The sequence below is a fragment of the Ascaphus truei genome, chromosome 8 (assembly GCF_040206685.1).
Source record: "Ascaphus truei isolate aAscTru1 chromosome 8, aAscTru1.hap1, whole genome shotgun sequence".
NCBI classification, from domain to species: domain Eukaryota; kingdom Metazoa; phylum Chordata; class Amphibia; order Anura; family Ascaphidae; genus Ascaphus; species Ascaphus truei.
In genome coordinates, this window is record NC_134490.1 from 1,677,644 (window position 1) to 1,701,546 (window position 23,903).

General features: G+C 54.6%; 2 protein-coding genes across 3 annotated transcripts in view; both read left to right on the forward strand.

Annotated features, from left to right (window-relative positions):
- Positions 1–6,364, forward strand: part of PAOX (polyamine oxidase) — a 40,978-nt gene extending 34,614 nt beyond the window's left edge. The window contains exons 5-7 of the mRNA XM_075610280.1: positions 2,510–2,622; positions 3,662–3,819; positions 4,706–6,364. Coding sequence (XP_075466395.1) covers positions 2,510–2,622; positions 3,662–3,819; positions 4,706–4,855 — 421 coding nt within the window. The 3' untranslated portion in view covers positions 4,856–6,364. The remainder of the gene's footprint in view (positions 1–2,509; positions 2,623–3,661; positions 3,820–4,705) is intronic.
- Positions 6,365–12,082: 5,718 nt separating this feature from the next.
- MTG1 (mitochondrial ribosome associated GTPase 1) overlaps positions 12,083–23,903 on the forward strand; it is a 37,400-nt gene continuing 25,579 nt past the window's right edge. The window contains exons 1-10 of one of the 2 annotated variants that reach the window (XM_075610282.1): positions 12,083–12,248; positions 12,952–13,016; positions 13,735–13,839; positions 14,298–14,378; positions 15,138–15,194; positions 15,279–15,372; positions 15,727–15,788; positions 16,461–16,557; positions 19,953–20,034; positions 22,040–22,148. In XM_075610282.1, coding sequence (XP_075466397.1) covers positions 12,167–12,248; positions 12,952–13,016; positions 13,735–13,839; positions 14,298–14,378; positions 15,138–15,194; positions 15,279–15,372; positions 15,727–15,788; positions 16,461–16,557; positions 19,953–20,034; positions 22,040–22,148 — 834 coding nt within the window. In that variant the 5' untranslated portion in view covers positions 12,083–12,166. Of the gene's footprint in view, positions 12,249–12,951; positions 13,017–13,734; positions 13,840–14,297; positions 14,379–15,137; positions 15,195–15,278; positions 15,373–15,726; positions 15,789–16,460; positions 16,558–19,952; positions 20,035–22,039; positions 22,153–23,903 lie in introns of both variants that reach the window. The other variant, XM_075610281.1, reaches the window with a different exon arrangement.

A 23,903-nucleotide genomic window follows, 5' to 3' on the forward strand; every position in this document is an offset into this window, starting at 1 on the left:
CACATTTTCACATCACTTATGTCACCAAAATATACATTGTACTGTGGTGTGTTTACAATAAACCATTTTTAAACAACATCGTATTACATTTTCTTCCATCTTTTCAACATTATTATACAACCTTTACAACAAATACTCACCTATTGTTCCACCATTTATAAATAATACTACCTATTACGCATTTACATCCCGGGCAACGCCGGGTCTCTCAGCTAGTGTATAATATAGGGCAGTATGTATAACAGGGCAGTGTGTATAATATAGGGCAGTGTGTATAATATAGGGCAGTGTGTATAATATAGACCTTATAGGCATTATGTATAATATAGGAGCTTAGAGGCAGTGTTTACAACATAGGACTTATACTGTAGTGCGGTATGTATAACATAGGAGTTATAGGGCAGTATGTATAACATAGGAGTTATAGGGCAGCATGTGTAATGCAGAACTTATTGGATAATATAGCACATTATGTATTACCAGGACCTATATGGCAGCCTGCATACGTGTAGGGAAGTATGTTTAGTGCAGAACATACAACATCCACAGGACAAGACCTGCTTGGAATATGCACAGATTCAGGGCCACTCAGTGTCCCGTCGCTCTCAGTGTCCCGTCGCTCTCTGTGTCCCGTCACTCTCAGTGTCCCGTCACTCTCAGTGTCCCTTCACTCTCAGTGTCCCGTCGCTCTCTGTGTCCCGTCACTCTCAGTGTCCCGTCACTCTCAGTGTCCCGTCACTCTCAGTGTCCCGCCACTCTCAGTGTCCCGCCACTCTCAGTGTCCCGTCACTCTGTGTCCCGTCGCTCTCAGTGTCCCGCCACTCTCAGTGTCCCGTCACACTCAGTGTCCCGTCACTCTCAGTGTCCCGTCACTCTCAGTGTCCCGTCACACTCAGTGTCCCGTCACACTCAGTGTCCCGTCACTCTCTGTGTCCCGTCACTCTCAGTGTCCCGTCGCTCTCAGTGTCCCGTCGCTCTCAGTGTCCCGTCGCTCTCAGTGTCCCGTCGCTCTCAGTGTCCCGTCGCTCTCTGTGTCCCGTCGCTCTCTGTGTCCCGTCGCTCTCAGTGTCCCGTCGCTCTCAGTGTCCCGTCGCTCTCAGTGTCCCGTCGCTCTCAGTGTCCCGTCGCTCTCAGTGTCCCGTCGCTCTCAGTGTCCCGTCGCTCTCAGTGTCCCGTCGCTCTCAGTGTCCCGTCGCTCTCTGTGTCCCGTCGCTCTCTGTGTCCCGTCGCTCTCTGTGTCCCGTCGCTCTCTGTGTCCCGTCGCTCTCTGTGTCCCGTCGCTCTCTGTGTCCCGTCGCTCTCAGTGTCCCGTCGCTCTCAGTGTCCCGTCGCTCTCAGTGTCCCGTCGCTCTCAGTGTCCCGTCGCTCTCAGTGTCCCGTCGCTCTCAGTGTCCCGCCGCTCTCTGTGTCCCGTCGCTCTCAGTGTCCCGTCGCTCTCAGTGTCCCGTCGCTCTCAGTGTCCCGTCGCTCTCAGTGTCCCGTCGCTCTCAGTGTCCCGTCGCTCTCAGTGTCCCGTCGCTCTCAGTGTCCCGTCGCTCTCTGTGTCCCGTCGCTCTCTGTGTCCCGTCGCTCTCTGTGTCCCGTCGCTCTCTGTGTCCCGTCGCTCTCTGTGTCCCGTCGCTCTCTGTGTCCCGTCGCTCTCTGTGTCCCGTCGCTCTCTGTGTCCCGTCGCTCTCTGTGTCCCGTCGCTCTCTGTGTCCCGTCGCTCTCTGTGTCCCGTCGCTCTCTGTGTCCCGCCGCTCTCTGTGTCCCGTCGCTCTCAGTGTCCCGTCGCTCTCAGTGTCCCGTCGCTCTCAGTGTCCGTCGCTCTCAGTGTCCCGTCGCTCTCAGTGTCCCGTCGCTCTCAGTGTCCCGTCACTCTCAGTGTCCCGTCGCTCTCAGTGTCCCGTCGCTCTCAGTGTCCCGTCGCTCTCAGTGTCCCACCGCTCTCAGTGTCCCGTCGCTCTCAGTGTCCCGCCGCTCTCAGTGTCCCGCCGCTCTCAGTGTCCCGTCACTCAGTGTCCCGCCGCTCTGTGTCCCGTCGCTCTCAGTGTCCCGTCGCTCTCAGTGTCCCGTCGCTCTCAGTGTCCCGTCGCTCTCAGTGTCCCGTCGCTCTCAGTGTCCCGTCGCTCTCAGTGTCCCGTCGCTCTCAGTGTCCCGTCGCTCTCAGTGTCCCGTCGCTCTCAGTGTCCCGTCGCTCTCAGTGTCCCGTCGCTCTCAGTGTCCCGTCGCTCTCAGTGTCCCGTCGCTCTCAGTGTCCCGCCGCTCTCAGTGTCCCGTCGCTCTCAGTGTCCCGCCGCTCTCAGTGTCCCGTCGCTCTCAGTGTCCCGTCGCTCTCAGTGTCCCGTCGCTCTCAGTGTCCCGTCGCTCTCAGTGTCCCGCCGCTCTCAGTGTCCCGTCGCTCTCAGTGTCCCGCCGCTCTCAGTGTCCCGTCGCTCTCAGTGTCCCGTCGCTCTCAGTGTCCCGTCGCTCTCAGTGTCCCGTCGCTCTCAGTGTCCCGTCACTCTCAGTGTCCCGTCACACTCCCCAGGCTCGGACACGTACTGTGTGGCTTCATCGCTGGGGAGGAGTCCGAATTCATGGAGACCCTGACGGACGCTGAGATCCTCTCCTCAATGACCGCAATGCTGAGGCAGTTCACAGGTAATGAGGGGCTTGCACAGGGGGGCCCGGGGCTGTGTGCACTCACACCTACCCTCTCCTTACAGTCACTACGTGTGCTTGGTACACAACTCTTGCCGTTTAACATACTCCCCTGAAGTCTACCTCCTTTCCCCCTCCACTCCACCTCAACTCCTTTCCCCCTCCTCTCTCCTCTACACCTCCTCTCCTTTCTCCTCTCCACCTCCTTTCTCCCTCCTCTCCACCTCCTTTCTCCTCTCCACCTCCTTTCTCCCTCCTCTCCACCTCCTTTCTCCTCTCCACCTCCTTTCTCCTCTCCACCTCCTTTCTCCTCTCCACCTCCTTTCTCCTCATTTCTCGTCTCCACCTCCTCACCTCCTGTCTCCTCTCCACCTCCTTTCTCCTCTCCACCTCCTCACCTAATTTCTCCTCTCCACCTTTCTCCTCTCCACCTTTCTCATCTTCACCTCCTTTCCTTTCTCCTCTCCACCTTTCTCCTTCCCCCCTCATCTCCACCTCCTCACTCCTCTCCACCTCCTCTCCTCCTTTCTCCTCCCCACCTCCTTTCTCCTCTCCACCTCCTCTCCACCTTTCTCCTCTCCACTTCCTCACCTCCTTTCTCCTCTCCACCTCCTTTCTCCTTTCCACCGCCTTCCTCCTCACCTCCTTTCTCCTCTCCACCTCCTTTCTCCTCTCCACCTCCTTTCTCCTCTCCACCTCCTTTCCACCGCCTTCCTCCTCACCTCCTTTCTCCTCTCCACCTCCTCCCCTCCTTCCTCACCCCCCCCCTCCTTCCTCACCCCCCCTCCTTCCTCACCCCCCCCCTCCTTCCTCACCCCCCCTCCTTCCTCACCCCCCCCTCCTTCCTCACCCCCCCCTCCTTCCTCACCCCCCCCCCTCCTTCCTCACCCCCCCCCTCTGAACACAGACTTCCTGACCTGACTCCTCCCCCTCTTTGCGTTAGGATACATTATTATGAGCCTCACGGATTTGCACAGCGCTAGATACCATGTTGACGCCATATAAATGATAATATAACGATGTGTGCCTTGTGATACAGGGAACCCCCAGCTCCGTCCCCCAATCAGCGTCCTGTGCAGCCGCTGGCGCAGCGAGGTGTACTCCCGCGGCTCCTACAGCTACGTGGCCGTGGGCAGCTCTGGGAGAGACGTGGACATCCTGGCACAGCCACTGCCCGAGGAGCGAGACGCAGCCAAGGTGAGACAGGTGGGGCACCCACGTGGAGGTAACCAAACTCCTGCAGTGCTCAGATTACCAAGAGAGGAGGTTAGAAAGGAACCAGGGCATTGAAGCGTTCTTCAAGCTCAGAACACGGCTTTCCGAGGACACCTTAAAGGGGCAGTCCAACCTCACCAGTCACTGTGTTTTTCGGTGGCCGTTTTTCAACTTTTCCGTGTAACTGGCGCATTAGAAAGATGAATCCCCGTTATAGTAACTGTGTTACTTCTTGGTCTCCTGTGGAACATGGCAATGCTTTGCGTTTTTACTGGGAAATGCGGATCCCAGCGCATAATTACATTGCGAACAAAGAACAGAGCAGAAAGGCCATTTTGGCTTTGAGGACTGACAAACAGTTCGATAATCAAAAGACATTACATGAAGGGTGTAAAAACCGTCCAGCGCTCTCTTTATGGTTTTTACCGTGGAAATGTTACAAGTTTGAAAAAGTACTAAAATACTCACAATTGTTTGGTTAAAAAAAACAAAAAAACATCACTTTAATTTAACCTATTAATGTCCCTGTCCCTTTAAGCGGTTCCTGTCCCTTTAAGCAGTTCCTGTCCCTGTCCCTTTAAGCGGTTCCTGTCCTTTTAAGCAGTTCCTGTCCCTGTCCCTTTAAGCAGTTCCTGTCCCTTTAAGCAGTTCCTGTCCCTTTAAGCAGTTCCTGTCCCTGTCCCTTTAAGCAGTCCCTGTCCCTTTAAGCAGTTTCTGACCCTGTCCCTTTAAGCAGTTCCTGTCCCTTTAAGCAGTTCCTGTCCCTTTAAGCAGTCCCTGTCCCTTTAAACAGTCCCTGTCCCTTTAAACAGTCCCTGTCCCTTTAAACAGTCCCTGTCCCTTTAAACAGTTCCTGTCCCTGTCTCAGTCTCTGCAGGTCCTGTTTGCCGGAGAAGCCACGCACAGAAGCTTCTATTCCACCACCCATGGTGCTTTGCTGTCCGGCTGGAGAGAAGCAGGGCGTCTGATTGGCCAGTACCCTAAGCTGGACCCTCCCCTCAGCAAACCCAGGCTCTGAGGGGTCTCTGTCAGAGTTTCCTATGGGACAGGAGTGGTCAATCCAACAGGTCAGGTATTAGGGAAATCCCTGCTTCAGCACAGGTGGCTCAATCGACTGAGCCAGTGATTGAACCACCTGTGCTGAAGCAGGCATATGGTGGAAACCTGACCTGTCAGTGGCCCTTGAGGACTGGAGTTTGCCGCCCCTGCACTTTATTCCAATGAGTTCCTGTAATTTCAGTACACCCGATTTCTGATTTCCTGTTTGATTTCCTCCGGATCATGTCTCCGGCACTGGGAAATGTCCCGCTATTAACCCCTTCTTGTCCCCTGCAGGAGGAGCAGCCGTACAAAACCCAGATGAAATAAAACACGTTTCATCGGCAGTCACTTCTTCTTAAGACCAGAGTATTACTGACAGTGACATGGTTAAGGCCGAGCTCTTACACTCCACTTGCTTGCCAGAGTGCGACCTCTTACCGTGTCGCGCTGCTGCAGCACAAGCGATCTGTGCTCACAGGGGGGGAGGGACGTGGCTATGACATCACAGAGCTGGTCCGCCGTGATTGGCTGAACCGCTCACGTCATGCGACCGCCGCTTGAAAAGACAATTTTTTTTTGTCTTTTCAAAACGCGGTTGCGCCAGCGCGCTCTCCGTTGTGCGCGCACTAGGAGCGGCCTCGAGGGATCCTGCACTTTGTGCTTGGCGCGTGGGCGCAAACGCCGTCACACACAGTATAAGCTCAGCCTAAGGGGTCACATGTGGGTGATCGATTCCTTGTTACTAACGTCTAACACCTATAAATGTTCGTACATCTTATTTTAAACACGGTGAGCTGGGGTCTGATCTCCGCTGGGGTCTCCCCTGTCTGATGTCATTGTGTGTTCTACAAGAGTTTGCCCAGGCAAAGCCCCCTCCCCTAATCTTTATTGGGTCTTTGATAATGACAGGATAAGAGTTAATAAAACACTTGATTGAAAAACACTCTCCAATTCAGAATCCTCCCAAATACAATGAATCATTTCTTTCCAAATTAAACAGAAATCAGTCGAATCTTTGCTTTTAGCGCAGTGATAATAATTGAATGAAGTCAATGACATTGTGAAATTGTTTACAAAATGTTATTGTTTTTGGCCGGCTATGTGGGAGTGAACCTTCAAGTACAAACAGGACTATCTCAGCCCGTGGGTGTCGCGTGGCAGCGCGTGGTCATGCCCGTGGGATAGTCACATAAGTAAGAGCAGATGGAAAGCGGACTTCCCTGGCACCGAGCACTGCGCGGGAAAGCAGCGAGGATTGGTGGCTTAGCCGTGTGCCATGGTGGGTTAGCCGTGTGCCCTGGTGGGTTAGCCGTGTGCCCTGGTGGGTTAGCCGTGTACCCTGGTGGCTTAGCCGAGTGCCCTGGTGGGTTAGCCGAGTGCCCTGGTGGGTTAGCCGTGTGCCCTGGTGGGTTAGCCGTGTGCCCTGGGGTAAAACCTGAGTGCTGAAAGCCGACCAATGAAGAATAAAAAATATATTTACATTTAACTTGCTTCTGTTTTTCTGGATTTCTGAGGTCTCCAATTATACTGTAAGCTAGAAATCTCATTCAGTGTGGGAGCCGGGGGCCCGCCACTGACTATGCCCTGCTGGTACACGTCCGCAGCACCCATACCCATTACACAGTGCCCTGCCCGTCACGCGACCCCATTCCTATGCCCACCACGCGCCCCCATTCCTTTGCCTGTCACGCGCCCCCATTCCTATGCCCACCACGTGCCCCCATTCCTATGCCCGCCACGGCCCCATTCCTATGCCTGCCACGCGCCCCCATTCCTATGCCCGTCACGTGCCCCCATTCCTATGCCCGCCACGTGCCCCCATTCCTATGCCCGCCACGGCCCCATTCCTATGCCAACACGCGCCCCCATTCCTATGCCAACACGCGCCCCCATTCCTATGCCAACACGCGCCCCCATTCCTATGCCAACACGCGCCCCCATTCCTATGCCAACATGCGCCCCCATTCCTATGCCCGCCACATGCCCCCATTCCTATGCTAACACGTGCCCCCATTCTTATGCCTGCCATGCGCCCCCATTCCTATGCCCGCCACGTCCCCCCATTCCTATGCCCATCACACGCACCCATTCATATGCCCGCCATGTCCCCCCATTCCTATGCCCGTCACACGCACCCATTCCTATGCCCGCCACGTCCCCCCCATTCCTATGCCCGCCACGTCCCCCCATTCCTATGCCCGTCACACGCAACCATTCCTATGCCCGCCATGTCCCCCCATTCCTATGCCTGTCACACACACCCATTCCTATGCCCGCCACGCGCCCTCATTCCTATGCCCGCCACGTCCCCCCATTCCTATGCCCGCCACACGCCCTCATTCCTATGCCAGTCACACACCCCATTCCTATGCCTGTTGCGCGTCCCCCTGCCCGTCACGCACCTCCATCCCCCTGCTCATTACAGATACTGTATGCCCTTCACAAGCGCCCTGCCCATTACACCCCAAGGGTTAAGTAAAAGTACTTGAAATTACCCTAGAGATATGGAAAACAAGGGGACCACAATTAAGATAAAAATATGGGGTAGAGGACCCCAATCACCCGGTGCTACAGAGCTTTATATTAACCCACAATGATAAAAAATGAGTATATCTAACTGCATTTGAACCGGATCACTTGGTGTGATAATGCATGCTTGAGGCTGTATGCATGAAACCCCTAGATGGCACCAGGTATGGCAGAGATATGCAGAGTTGTAAGGGGGGAGTCTTTAAACCCCCCCCCCTTTGACCTCTCCAGTCTCTCTGAACTGAATTGACCTATATGCCTGGGGCAGCTCTCATGGGGCAGCAATTGTACTCACATATATAAGAACGCCGGTTCTGTGTGCTCCAGGCTGATATAACAAGCAGAGGGAGTGTACCTGTTCCGGTGAGGAGAGGCAATTCAGCGGGCACCACGAAGCAGAAGAAAAAAGTTGCTGAAGCTGGACTGTGCTGTATAACAATTCCTTTAATAAAGCATGGTTAAAAAGAGGGGGGACGCATACCCCTGCGCCTCTAACGCGTTTCAGCCAGAGATTGGGCTTTTTCAAAGAGTACATTACCCGTGTGCAGGCCACTGATATACCGGAAGTAAACCGGATGTGACGTCATCCAGCCAATGGGCTGTAAGTATGTCGCGAGCGGCATGATGGGATGGCAAGCTCACTGCCTGACGGCGCTCACACGGAGTAAACCGGATGTGACGCCATCCAGCCAATGAGCTTATGGCCTGCCGCAAGCTGCATGATGGGATACTGAGTCCCGGCTGGATGACAATCGCGCGGCACCCATGGGCATCAGTGTCATGCGCAGTTGGGACTGGGAAGTTAAAAACAAAATTGAAAAGAACATTTGAGCAATCTACATCTTATACTATATTAGTGAAAGCACTGTATGTTTGCCTGCCTGCCTGGATGTCCGGTGTCCCTAGGGGAAATCTCATTGGTCCCTTGGCCCGCCCGCCCCCGCACACCTCTCATTGGCCTGAGGCGGAGTGACGGGCCAAAGGACACACAGGGACACACACACACACACAGGGACACACACACACAGGGACACACACACACACACACACACACACAGGGGGGACACACACACACAGACACACACACAGGGACACAGGGACACACACACACACAGGGACAGACACACACACAGTGACACACACACACACACACACACACACACACACACACACACACACACACACACACACACACACACACACACACACAGGGACACACACACACACACAGTGACAGACACACACACAGTGACAGACACACACACAATGACAGACACACACACAGTGACACACACACACACACACACACACACACACACACACACACACACACACACAGTGACACACACACACACACACACACACACACACACTGTTACATACATTAGCGGGGCTCACAATTAGCAGCACCCGCGCGCACCTCCTCCTCTCCCCGTGTCTCCCGCGCTTTCACCCCGCCCCCCCCCCCCCTCCCCCGGCGCAGCTACAGTCAGCGGGACACACACACTATTATTACCCCTTCAGCGCCCCCCCCCCCCACCCAGTGTCAGCGGCCGTGCGAGACCCCCCCTCTATATCTCCCACCTCTCCCCCCCCCACACATATACATGCCCCCCCCTCCCCGGCGCTACAACTCACCCCTCCCCGGCGGGGGAACAGCCAGTGGCCAGACAGGCTGCCTCGCGGCGCCGAGTGCCCAAGATGGTGGCGCCCGGGACACAGCGGGGGAGCGGCCACAACACGCTGCCTCCCGCCTCAGATCCACGTGGGACCTGCCGGATGGGTGAGTGAGCGGCCTTCACCTCCCCTCCACCCCCCCTTCACCTCCCCTCCACCCCCCCTCCCCTCCAGTGTCAGTGTCTCCCCGATACCCCCCCACCCCCCCGGCGCCGCTACAGTCAGCGGGGGAGCGAGCGAGCGCCCGGGACACAGCGGGAGAGCGGCCACAACACGCTGCCTCCCGCCTCAGATCCACATGGGACCTGCCGGACGGGTGAGTGAGCGGCCTTCACCTCCCCTCACCCCCCATCACCTCCCCTCACCCCCTTTCACCTCCCCTCACTCCACTTCTCCCTTACACCCCCCCTTCACCTCCCCTCCACCCCCCCCTCCACCCCCCCTTCACCTCCCCTCCACCCCCCCCTTCACCTCCCTTCCAACCCCCCCCTTCACCTCCCTTCCACCCCCCCCCTTCACCTCCCTTCCACCCCCCCCCTTCACCTCCCTTCCACTCCCCCCCCTTCACCTCCCCTCCACCTCCCCTCCACCCCCCCACCTTCACCTCCCCTCCACCCCCCCTTCACCTCCCCTCCACCCCCCCTTCACCTCCCCTCCACCCCCCCTTCCCACCGCCTCCCCCCCTTTCCACCGCCTCCCCCCCCTTCCCACCGCCTCCCCCCCTTCCCACCGCCTCCCCCCTTCCCCCCCCCTCCCAGCCCCCCTTCCCACCGCCTCCCCCCACCCATTCCCACCGCCTCCCCCCACCCCTTCCCACCGCCTCCCCCCCCCTTCCCACCGCCTCCCCCCCCCTTCCCACCGCCTCCCCCCCCCTTCCCACCGCCTCACCCCCTTCCCACCCCCTTCCCACCGCCTCCCCCCCCTTCCCACCGCCTCCCCCCCCTTCCCACCGTCTCCCCCCCTTCCCACCGCCTCCCACCCCCCCTTCCCACCGCCTCCCACCCCCCCTTCCCACCGCCTCCCTCCCCCCCTTCCCACCACCTCCCCCCCCCTTCCCACCGCCTCCCACCCCCCTTCCCACCGCCTCCCACCCCCCTTCCCACCGCCTCCCACCCCCCGCCATCCCACCCCCCGCCATCCCACCGCCTCCCACCCCCCGCCTTCCCACCCCCCACCTTCCCACCGCCTCCCACCCCCCGCCTTCCCACCTCCTCCCCCTGCCTTCCCACCTCCTCCCCCTTCCCACCTCCTCCCCCTTCCCACCACCTCACCCCTCCCCCCCTTTCCACCACCTCCCCCCCTTCCCACCACCTCCCCCCCCTTCCCACCACCTCCACCCTCCCCCCTTCCCACCACCTCCCCCCCTTCCCACCACCTCCCCCCTCCTCCCCCTTCCCACCACCTTCCCCCTCCTCCCCCTTCCCACCACATCCCCCCTTCTCTCCCTTTCCACCACCTTCCCCCTCCTCCTCCTTCCCACCACCTCCCCCCTTCCCACCACCTCCCCACCACCTCCCCCCTTCTCCCCCTTTCCACCTCCTCCCCCTTCCCACCACTTCTCCCCTCCCCCCCCGCTCCCCTTCCCCCCCCCCGCTCCCCTTCACCCCCCCTCCGCTCCCCTTTCCACCCCCCCTCCGCTCCTCTTCCCCCCCCCCTCCACCTCTTTTCCCCCTTTCCCCTCCCACCCCCTCCCACACTTCCACCCCCTCCTCTAACCCTTCCCCCCCCTCCTCTAACCCTTCCCCCCCCTCCTCTAACCCTTCCCCCCCCCCTCCTCTAACCCTTCCCCCCCCCCTCCTCTAACCCTTCCCCCCCCTCCTCCACCCCTTGCCCCCCTCCTCCACCCCCTCCTCCCCTTCCCGCCACCCTTCGCCTTCATGCCCGCCTTACCGCCTCCCCACCCCCGCCTTTCACCCGCCCTTACTCCGGCCGCCTCTGCCTTTCACCCACCGCCTCACAGCCGCTGCACGCACTCAACAGACATCCGCCACACTCGACACATACCTGCCGCCACACACACCTGCTGCCTCCCGCCCCTACGCACCGACATCACTGACCCACCGCCTCACACCCTAGCAGGACCCCCACTCACAGACAGCACTCACAACCCACGCGCCAGCCGCCGCCTCACACCCTTGCAGGACCCCCACTCACAGACAGCACTCACAACCCACGCGCCACCCGCCGCCTCACACCCTAGCAGGACCCCCATTCACAGACAGCACTCACAACCCACGCACCACCCGCCGCCTCACACCCTAGCAGGACCCCCACTCGCACACAGCACTCACAACCCACGCGCCACCCGCCGCCTCACACCCTAGCAGGACACACGACTCAGATTTTTACATCACTTATGGCACCAAAATATACATTGTACTGTGGTGTGGTTACAATAAACCATTTTTATACAACATCGTATTACATTTTCTTCCATCTTTCTTTTCAATATTATTATCCAACCTTTACAACAAACAGTCACCTATTGTTCCACGATTTATAAATAATACTACCTATTACGCATTTACATCCCGGGCAACGCCGGGTCTCTCAGCTAGTGTTAAATATAGTATGACAATACAATTCATAGTGTTAATAAAGTACAAAAGATTTGAAAACATACATTTCATAGAATATATATATATTGTTGTAGAAAGCAAAATAATAAAGCAATAATGATTAAAAACAAGTAATGGCAAAAGGTAATGGGCATTTCCAATATCTAATTATTAATATTCCGATGGTATTAAGACATACAATTAGTACATTTGTGTTATAATTAGTACAGTTTGTTAGTATCATTGTTCAATCAAATAGTAATCAATTACAATTAGAGAATTTAAAGATATAATGACATCAGTGCGATTATGTAATATAACTAGATTAATTAAGATAGCTTCTTATGGACTGTGACAAGCGCCCACGCGTCGGTGTCACTGCGGGCAGCACCCACGTGTGTTTTAGCCACACGGTCACATGACAGAGGAGCGGAACTGTTGTGCTGTCGCCTCGTGTTTCCGGGGGGAGGCAGCTGGTGCTGCACACTCGGTGTCACACTGATTTCTGTCGCCCCAGTCTCGGGATGCGGCTGTCACTTCTCCTCCGGGGATTCGAGTTCGGGCAGCGGGAGATCGCGCACTGGTTCCCGGGACACATGTCCAGAGGTGAGGGGGGAGAAGAGAGGGTGGAGGAGATGTGACCGCGCAGAGAGGAGAGAGGACGCACGTTTATTATGTTATTTTGCATTAAAAGACTTTGCACGAATGTGTAACCTGTGCCATGTGTATTCCTGTATGTACTGCACTTATCTGCAACTAGTGTGACATTAGCAGGAGCAGAGAGGCCAAGGGCCACAGCCAGGTGCCCCGCGGGGCTCTGGAGCGAGAGGTCAAGGGCCACAGCCATGTCCCCCGTGAGGCACTGGTGCAAGGGCCACAGCCAGGTCCCCGGCGGGGCTCCGGAGTGAGAGGCCAAGGGCCACAGCCAGGTCCCCCGCGGGGCTCTGGAGCAAGAGGTCAAGGGCCACAGCCATGTCCCCCGTGAGGCACTGGTGCAAGGGCCACAGCCAGGTCCCCGGCAGGGCTCCGGAGTGAGAGGCCAAGGGCCACCGCCAGGTCCCCCGGAGCGAGAGGTCAATGGGCCACAGCCAGGTCCCCCGCAAGGCACTGGTGCAAGAGCCCCAAGGGTCAAATCAGATCCCCCGGGGGACTCCGGAGTGAGGCCAAGGGCCACAGCCAGGTCCCGCGCGGGGCGCCGGTCCATGAGTTACAGCCAAGTACCCCGCAGGGCACCGGTGCGAGAGCCAAGGGCCGCTCCCCGACAGTATGCACGCATGTAAGGAAATCCTTTTCATTGCTTTATCTCCAGGGCTCAAACAAATGAAAGCAAGACTGCAGAGCGTGGACTGTATACTGGAAGTTCATGATGCCAGAATATCCTTTGTCTGTTTGGGGTGCAGGGTTCACCCTGAAAACCAAAATGATGCAGAGATCCTATTAATAATCTGTTATCTTATATAGCGCCTACCGTGTACAGAGCACTGCACATAGAACTATGCAGGCACGAGTCCCGGGTTAAAGAGCTGACATCTAATTATAACGGGGTCATCCCTTAAGATTGGAGGAAAGGAGATTTCACCAGCAACATGAGACATCATTGGATTATATTTCACTGGGGGTTTTTGTTTGCTTTCCTCTGCATCAATATACTGTACGTACAGATATAGGATAAAGTATCATTCATCTACTACTATTATAAGGATATTCAAAGTTATTTGTATATTTTACTGTGTGATGCACGATGAGATAAAGGAACTTTCCCAAAGTGACAAGGAGAGTTGGAGTCACACACTTCCCACTAAGCTGCCCCCTACATGGAGGGCTGTTAGTATGAGACTAACTTGTATTAGGGAACCAGCTCTCGAAGTGTTAATGACGTAAGAGACAGGAGTGGCATTAGGATATTTTATTGAAGCTCTGTCAGTGCAGATCTTGTACTAAATGACATGGGCACAGTGGGTTACCCACATTGTCTTTCTGGAAGATCAGCAGTGAATTGCAGGCCCTCTGGAATCCGTGGGCGTTAGGAAGTTATTTGACTCTCGGTGCAGCGATACTGATGTGGCTGCTGTGCTTCTTTAACACTCCAAACCTGCCTCTGTCGGGACGGAATCCCATGTTCAAGGAGAGCCTCGGCATCAGGCCTCACCTACTTATACTGAACAAGATGGACCTGGCAGATCAGACCCAGCAAAAGGTAAAAACTGCTGCTCTGGAACCTCCCCTGGCACCCCAGCTGGTGTCACAGGCGCTCCCTAGCACGCTGATCCCTGGCACTCCCTGGCTTCCCAGGTGCTGTGCTGGTCCCTCCGCTGCCGTGCTGGTCTCTCCCCTGGCACCCCGACTGGTGTCACAGGAGCACGCTGGCACTCCGTGGCTTCCGGCTGGCGTGCTGGTCCCTCCCTGGCACCTCGGCTGGTGCGCTGACCCCTCCCCTAGCACACTGACCCCCCTCCCCTGGCTGGCGTGCTGACCCCCCTCCCCTGGCTGGCGTGCTGAACCCCCTCCCCTGGCACTCTGGTCCCTCCCCTGCCACCCTGGCTGGTGATCTGACCCCTCCTCTGGAGCCCCGGCTGGGGTGCTGACCCCTCCTCTGGTGCATTGACCCCTCCCTGGCGTTTGTGCAGCATGAAGTTATTTCCTTATGTCTCTCAGAGGGTCCTCGCAAAACTGGAGCTGGAGGGGGTGAAAAACGTCATCTACACCAATTGCGTCAAGGACGAGAACATCAAACAGGTGCAGGTTCTTCCTTTTAATAAACAGCACCAACGTTTTATGTTGAGAAGTTCTTGTATAAACGATGCAAGGAACGGGGAACGCAGAATCAAATAATAAGCGCAGAAGGAAACTAGAGGTTATGAATGGGGACACACTGTCTGGGTTATGGTGTTGGAGGAAGCAGGGAATACACACGCGTGATTCATTCCTGTTGTCATCTTTTTTTATGTATGTTAGTATGAGTTGCTTGCAGCTCCTGTGGGGAACTGGGCAGCTGCCGGATAAATATTAGACCCATATCTTTTTAGAAAGGAATATGTACAGCGATAGACTGAACATGTTATAACAGGCAGGACATTGATCCAGGGAGACGTTGTATATACTGGAGTCAGGAATCATTTTTCTCACCCTCGTGAAACATAATTAGTGGGTGTTAATCATGAACAAAATATACAAATCTCCAATGCTACATCCTATATGACAAATTTATATAGATAAAATATTAAATACTTATCTGTCTTGAGTCACAAACCCAAAGCGCTGCTTTTGACAAATATATATGCTATGTTGGGTTCAGAGCTGTGTGTGTGTGTGTGTGTGTGTGTGTGTGTGTGTGTGTGTGTGTGTGTGTGTGTGTGTGTTGAAGTCTAATAAATGACTTCAAAGCTTAAAATTAAAAAAACGGTACTTAATCTCAAACTACTATCTCTAGCTGTTTACCTTCGTTACATTGTGTGCGCGCGTTGAAAAAGTATCTGTTTTGTGTTGGTCTCCCAGGTTGTTCCTGCGATCACAGAGCTGATTGGCTCCAGTCAGCGATTCCAGAGAGCAGAGGTCAGGTTCTGGGATATGCTCAGGGCATGATCACTAAACGGTACAAAGGACATGCCATGCTCAGCCCGTGACTGTGTGTTTCAGAGCCCGGATTCCTGCATTATGGTGATCGGGGTTCCCAACGTGGGGAAATCCTCACTGATCAACTCCCTGCGGAGGCTGCACCTCAAGAAAGGAGGTAATGTCTCTCCTCCGGCCCTGGCAGATCTTACTCGTTGGCTGCAATGGAGATTCACATCACCAGGCCAGAAATATACAGATGCAATGGGCCTCGTCCTTTAGAGCGTCAGCTCTGCAGGAAATGGATTCATTATGACTGCCTCATTCTGCTGTGTATCGGTATCTGTATTTTCTGTGGCCTGGATGATAGAGCTGAATCTTTAGCTGCCGGTGAAACCCTCGATTTGAGCACACATGCCAGTACTGATTCTCTGATCTGAGAACCTCTGCAGCATCGCACCCCGGCAGCAGGGGGAGCTGCAGAGCTACGTGTGCATCCAAACCAAACACCCCCAATCTTCTTATCCTCCAGGGAAAGCCTCAAAAGTGGGAGGGGAGCCAGGTATGACCCGCTCGGTCCTGTCCAGAATCCAGGTCTGTATCATCAGCAGCCTCCTAAAATCCACGTGACCCCTTCACTGCCGGGGATGTTAATATGCCTGGGTGTCTGGATGGGAATGGCTTTGTGGAACAGACTGATAGTTATCCATGATGCGTCTCCTGCGTCACGCACTGTCCCGCTTTCTCCTGCGGCATCCCTTCTTTCCCCTGCGGCGTCCCCTCCCCTTTCCCCTGCGTCACGCGGTGTCCCCTCCCCTTTCCCCTGCATCATGCGGTGTCCTCTCCCTTTTCCCCTGCGTCACGAGGTGTCCCCTCCCCTTTCCCCTGCATCATGCGGTGTCCTCTCCCTTTTCCCCTGCGTCACGAGGTGTCCCCTCCCCTTTCCCCTGCATCATGCTCTGTCCTCTCCCTTTCCCCTGCGTCACGCGGCCTCCCCTCCCCTTTTTCCTACGGCGTCCTCTTTCTCCTGCGTCACAAAGTTTCCCGTCCCCTTTCTCCTGCGTCCCCATCTCTTTCTCCTGCGGTGTCCACTCCCCTTTCCCCTGCGCCACGCGGTGTCCCCTCCCCTTTCCCCTGCGTCACGCGGCATCCCCTCCCCTTTTTCCTACAGCGTCCTCTTTCTCCTGCGTCACGCAGCGTCCCCATCTCTTTCTCCTGCGGCGTCCCCTCCCCTTTCCCCTGCGTCACGCTGACCTCTTCCTGCAGGTGTCGGAGACACCCCTCCTGTATCTCCTGGACACGCCCGGGCTCCTGCCCCCTCGCATCGAGTCCGTGGAGACGGGAATGAAGCTGGCGCTGTGCGGTAATCAGAACCGAATTCAGAGCCCCGCACATTCAGAGAAACCAGCGGGCTGTATTCCACTAATTAACACACCAATTAATTAGCCCAGCTCTAATTAACACTAAGATAACTTGCTTGGGTATGTGTGGCCACGGGAAAGCTGGTATTTTGATTGCTCTCGAGGGGGAGCTCTGCCATGTTTTATACTCCCACCTTCTCATCAACTGTTCCTCTCCAACTACATGAAGTGCTGGGCCTCTGATTCCCAATCTGGGGGGGGACAGTGAGATGGGCGACAGGAAGACTGGGGGGGACTGTGAGATGGAAGACTGGGGGGGACTGTGAGACGGGAGACAGGAAGACTGGGGGGGACTATGAGAGGGGCGACAGGAAGACTGGGGGGGACTGAGACGGGCGACAGGAAGAATGGGGGGGACTGTGAGACGGGCGACAGGAAGACTGGGGGGACTGTGAGACGGGCAACAGGAAGACTGGGGGGGACTGTGAGACGGGAGACAGGAAGACTGGGGGGGGGGACTGTGAGACGGGCGACAGGAAGACTGGGGGGGGACTGTGACACGGGCGACAGGAAGACTGGGGGGGACTGTGAGACGGGTGACAGGAAGACGGGGGACAGGAAGACTGGGAGGGACTGTGAGACGGGCGACAGGAAGACTGGGGGGGACTGTGAGACGGGCGACAGGAAGACTGGGGGACTGTGAGACGGGCGACAGGAAGACTGGGGGGGACTGTGAGACGGAAGACTGGGGGACTGTGAGACGGGCGACAGGAAGACTGGGAGGGACTATGAGACGGGCGACAGGAAGACTGGGGGGACTGAGACGGGAGACAGGAAGACTGGGGGGGACTGTGAGACGGGCGACAGGAAGACTGGGGGGGACTGTGAGACGGGCGACAGGAAGACTGGGGGGGACTGTGAGACGGGCGACAGGAAGACGGGGGGACTGTGAGACGGGGGACAGGAAGACTGGGGGGACTGTGAGACGGGATACAGGAAGACTGGGGGGGACTGTGAGACGGGGGACAGGAAGACTGGGGGGGACTGAGACGGGCGACAGGAAGACGGGGGGACTGTGAGACGGGCGACAGGAAGACGGGGGGACTGTGAGACGGGTGACAGGAAGACGGGGGGACTGTGAGACGGGGGACAGGAAGACGGGGGGACTGTGAGACGGGTGACAGGAAGACTGGGGGGACTGTGAGATGGGCGACAGGAAGACTGGGGGGGACTGTGAGACGGGCGACAGGAAGACTGGGGGGACTGTGAGACGGGCGACAGGAAGACTGGGGGGACTGTGAGACGGAAGACTGGGGGACTGTGAGACGGGCGACAGAAAGACTGGGGGGACTGAGATGGGAGACAGGAAGACTGGGGGGGACTTTGAGACGGGCGACAGGAAGACTGGGGGGAACTGTGAGACGGGCGACAGGAAGACTGGGGGGAACTGTGAGACGGGCGACAGGAAGACTGGGGGGGACTGTGAGACGGGCGACAGGAAGACTGGGGGGGACTGTGAGACGGGCGACAGGAAGACTGGGGGGGACTGTGAGACGGGCGACAGGAAGACGGGGGGGACTGTGAGACGGGCAACAGGAAGACTGGGGGGGACTGTGAGACGGGCGACAGGAAGACTGGGGGGGACTGTGAGACGGGAGACCAACTCACTAACCTGAGCAGATTACGCAGGGACTTGGCCTTTACATGCAGGGAGTGGCGCATGCAGGGAGGAGGGGATCTTTTCATGGAGTTAACCTTTTCATGCCCCCAGTCCACCAACCAGCTCCCAACACAATTGTGTGATGGTTTTCTTGCTGGTGTATCGTGGTGTTTGGCTGCACTGTCTTGGTGAAGGATGACCAGGGCAGTTATATTGATCATTGGGAAGGGTTGGCTGACGCACACGTTTCTTGGGCATATACTTTATTTGTTCTGGGCTGGCGATATCCGCTGTCTGGTACATTTTGCATTTTATTTCTGACGGACAATAGAGGACCGCATGTAAATGAATGGAGGGGCGCGTATTTATTTATTAAATATTTTACCAGGAAGTAATACATTGAGAGTTACCTCTCGTTTTCAAGTATGTCCTGGGCACAGAGTTAGGACAAATAATACATGGTTACAAATAAAGTTCCATAAGTGAATAGGTTAAACATTATATACAAGACATTGCGTGCACAGTTAGAGATAATATATATTATAGGCGTATGTAACAGTTACAGACCAGATTAAAATGTGAGACGGCTTTGGTTTTCAAAGAACTTAGACTGGTGGTGGATGTGAGAGTCTCCGGTAGGTCGTTCCAGTTTTGGGGTGCACGGTAAGAGAAGGAGGAGCGGCCGGATACTTTGTTGAGCCTTGGGACCATTTACAGTCTTTTGGAGTCTGATCTCAGATAAGTGATGCATGTGGTAGGGGTGAGGGGCTTGTTCAGATAGACGGGTAGCTTTCCCAGAAAGTATTTAAAGGCAAGACAGGAAAGGTGAACTTTGCGCCTAAACTCAAGTTATGACCAATCTAGTTCTTTGAGCATTTTGCAGTGATGTGTGTTGAAGTTGCATTGGAGAACAAAACGACAAATTAAATTGTAGAGGGTGTCAAGTTTGCTAGGGTGGGTTTGAGGTGCCGAGCCATATTCTATTCTATGTCTCCATAGTCGATAATTGGCATTAGCATCTGCTGTGTGATACGCTTTCTGACCAACAGGCTTAGGGAGGATTTGTTCCTGTAAAGTACCCCTAGTTTGCATATGTTTTGGATGTCAGGGTATTAATGTGCATCCTGAATGTTAAGTGGGAGTCAAACCATAAGCCCAGGTATTTAAAACTAGTAACAAGAGTTAGGGTGGTGTTAGCGTTGGTTCTAATCTGGAGCTCAGTCACTGGAAGCTTTAAAAATTTAGCCTTGGTCCAAAATATTATTGTTACAGTCTTGTCAGTGTTTAAAAACAGTTTTTGTTTTGGGAAATCCAGTTTTCGAGTCTCAAAAAGTCAGACTGAAGTATGTGTTGAAGGTCGGAGAGGCTATGGGGATCTACCTGATAGGTAGGAAGGAAACCAGTTTAAAGCATGTTTCCCTATCCCAGAGCTCTGGAGTTTGTTAAGCAAGATAACATGATCAACAGTATCAAAAGCCTTTCCCAAATCTAGGAATACTGCACCAGTGAGTTGTCCCCGTTCCATTCCACACTGGATCTCATTGCAAACTTTTAGCAGGGTAGTTACGGTGGAGTGTTTGGGGTGAAAGCCAGATTGGAATTGGCTAGGGAAATTTGTCTTGGTATAGAAATCGCTTAATTGGGAGTGGACACATTTCTCCATGACTCTGGATAGTATTGGGTATATACGTACGTGACAGCCTTCCTCCCCTTAGTATGTCTGTCTTCTCTGCTCAGGTACGATCCTGGATCATCTGGTGGGAGAAAACATCATGGCGGATTACCTGCTGTATACCCTGAACCATCATCAGGAGCACAGGTGCGCTATATCTGATCTGCAGGTGCAGGCCCTAGGCTGGTCTGACACTATTCTGTGCCACCAGTTACAGCCACGGACCCGCACAGCCTGTGTGTGTGTGTGTGTGTGTGACCCGCACAGCCTGTGTGTGTGTATCAAATGACACAGCCACATACAATCTTCTCTGTCGGGGAGGGGTTAAACCAGAACACGTGCGCTATACCACATCACACTTTTAACACTGGTATGTTACATGTTCTCAGAGGTGGATAAGTGAGATCTTGACATTGGAACATGTTAATAACACATTACGTAGCCCTTAGTGTACGCAGTGCTGTACATAGCTGTGCTGGTACAAAGAGCTTACAATCTTATTTGTGACGCTCCATGCAAGGAGATTTTGTCGGGGTAAAAAGGAGTTGATACTGAGATTTTAACCCACTTCAAAAGCCGTGTTGATCTCGCTAAGCGCCTGCTTCAGCCGATCGATGATGGGGTGTCCCGAGTTGATCAAATAAAAAGCCCTATAACCAGTAAAAAGTCTTCCATGAAAGTGACCGGCAGGGACCTGAGCTGCAGAGAGACCAGGGGTCACTGCGTTATCCCCCCTGTCCCCCTCTTCGCCCTCCTCCCCCCGTGTCCAGCGCCTCCTCCCCCGTGTCCAGCGCCTCCTCCCCCGTGTCCAGCGCCTCCTCCCCCGTGTCCAGCGCCTCCTCCCCGTGTCCAGCGCCTCCTCCCCCCGTGTCCAGCGCCTCCTCCCCCGTGTCCAGCGCCTCCTCCCCCGTGTCCAGGGCCTCCTCCCCCTGTGTCCAGCGCCTCCTCCCCGCGTGTCCAGCGCCTCCTCCTCCGTGTCCAGCGCCTCCTCTCCCGTGTCCAGGGCCTCCTCCCCCTGTGTCCAGCGCCTCCTCCCCCGTGTCCAGCGCCTCCTCCCCGTGTCCAGCGCCTCCTCCCCGTGTCCAGCGCCTCCTCCCCGTGTCCAGCGCCTCCTCCCCCTGTGTCCAGCGCCTCCTCCCCCGTGTCCAGCGCCTCCTCCCCCGTGTCCAGCGCCTCCTCCCCCGTGTCCAGGGCCTCCTCCCCCTGTGTCCAGCGCCTCCTCCCCGTGTCCAGCGCCTCCTCCCCCGTGTCCAGCGCCTCCTCCCCCGTGCCCAGCGCCTCCTCCCCCGTGTCCAGCGCCTCCTAATCTGCTTCCTTACAAAGATTGTCACCTTTTTAAAGTAGATTAATATATTTGGTTAAAAATGAACATTTTTGCTTTTATCCGAAGACACATATTTATCCCCAAAAGATGCTCGAGATTGTAGCAAAATGCGCTTCGGTTCGCCGTGGAAGTGTGACACGTAGAAAATATCCTCGCCCGATTTTATGGATTAACCATGTCGCTACCACCGTTCCCTGCGAGTGCTGACTCTTTCACTGCCAGACTACGGGGCTTATTCACTAAACAGTGACACTGCAGATCGGGGAAGCCCCCCGAGAGGGGCTGTGAGAGGGAATCCCCGCAGGCTAGAACTGCATTCTGTCAGAAGAGGATGTGGTGGGCAGAGCATGGCGCACTCAGGGAAGGGGTGGTAGACACACAGAAGAGGCTCCCAGCAGAGGTTATGGAGGTGAATGTGGTATAGGGGTTAACAATTACTTGGAATAGACGCAGCAGGAATAGGGTTAAAATAGGGTAACTATTTTAGGGTAGATGGGCACATTTTCTGCGTTTCTAAGTTGAGGGGAATGTTGGGAAGATGGTAAATGGTGCACTGACGGTTCTTCCTGGGATTGATGCGTCCCCCCCCCCCCCCGGCCCGTCTTCCCCCCTCCCCCCGGCCCGTCTTCCCCCCTCCCCCCCGGCCCGTCTCCCCCCTCCCTCCCTGGCCGTCTCCCAACCCATGGCCGTCTCCCAACCCGGCCCGTCTCCCCCCCCCCCTGGCCCGTCTTTCCCCCCCCCCCCCCCCCGGCCCGTCTCCTCTCCCTGTGTTTTGAGTGGCCCGGTCACTGCCCTGACCGCCCTCTTTGTCCCTCCTGGTATGTGCAGATACGTGGAGCTGTACGGGCTGGACGGGCCCTATGCCGACATCGAGTCCCTGCTCAAAAAGATCGCGCTGAAGCTGGGCAAGACACAGAAAGTGAAGGCCATCACCGGGGTAGGTATGTACCCCTCTGAAGTCAAAATAACTCGTATCCTGTATCCCCCGGCGAGACTGCAGGGGCGGGGGGGGGGGGGGTCAGTCCCTCCTGGGGCCGGGTGGAGGCGCGGCAGTCCCTCCTGGGGCCGGGTGGAGGCGCGGCAGTCCCTCCTGGGGCCGGGTGGAGGCGCGGCAGTTCCTCCCAGAGTCAGAGGGTACTTATGGAGGTGGTGACATGTTTAAGGGGCTGTAACTGCACCTAAATATATTTCTAAGTGAGTTTGTAAATATGTGAAGCTGAAATTTGGGAGGGGGGGGGGTGATACTCTCCGGCTGCTCCCTGTCTGACATCACTGTATTTTTACAAGAGTTTGCACAGGCAGAGCCCGCTCTCTCCTCCGCTTATCTTTATTCGCTCTCTGATTGGGGTGAGGGGATACGGATAAAGAAAATACTTGATTGACAACAATTTCCTAATTTCCCCTAAGAAAGTTAACGTAATTTCTCAATAAATGAAATTGGACAAATCTTGGCTATTAGCATGGTTCGTATTATTTAGGGATGTCCTTTAGACTAGTAAATTCTTTACAAAAAGGTTGTTTTCTGTCCTACACGTGAGTGCACATTTAACAAAATACGCAGTCAGTCCAGCACGGTCATATTAAAGCCGGTATAAGTGCCGGTATTGCCCACTGATAAATATACGGAGTAATAATTATATGTGAATGGCGTGCCATATATTTGCAGGATTATTTCACCTTTTATCACATACTGTACTTACAACACTATATACTACTACACTATATACTTACAACACTATGTACTTACTAGACTATATACTACTAGACTATATACTACTACACTATGTACTTACTACACTATATACTACTACACTATATACTACTATACTATATACTACTACACTATATACTTACTAGACTATATACTACTAGACTATATACTACTACACTATGTACTTACTACACTATATACTACTACACTATATACTACTACACTATATACTACTACACTATATACTTACTACACTATATACTTACTACACTATATACTACTACACTATATACTTACTACACTATATACTTACTACACTATATACTTACTACACTATATACTACTACACTATATACTTACTACACTATATACTACTACACTATATACTACTACACTATATACTTACTACACTAAATACTACTACACTATATACTTACAACACTATGTACTTACTAGACTATACTACTACACTATATACTACTACACTATATACTTACTACACTATATACTTACTACACTATATACTTACTACACTATATACTTACTACACTATATACTACTACACTACAGGCATACCCCGCATTAACATACGCAATGGCACCGGAGTATGTATGTAAAGCGAAAATGTACTTAAAGTGAAGCACTACCTTTTCCCACTTATCAATGCATGTACTGTTCTGCAATCGTTATATACGTGCAGAACTGATGTAAATAAGGCATATGTAACAGGCTCTATAGTCTGCCCGCTTGCGCACAGCTTCGGTACAGGTAGGGAGCCGGTATTGCTGTTCAGGACGTGATGACAGGCACATGCGTGAGCTGCCGTTTGCCTATTGGACGATATGTACTTACTCGCGAGTGTACTTAAAGTGAGTGTACTTAAAGCGGGGTATGCCTGTATATACTTACTACACTATATACTACTACACTATATACTTACTACACTATATACTTACTACACTATATACTTACTACACTATA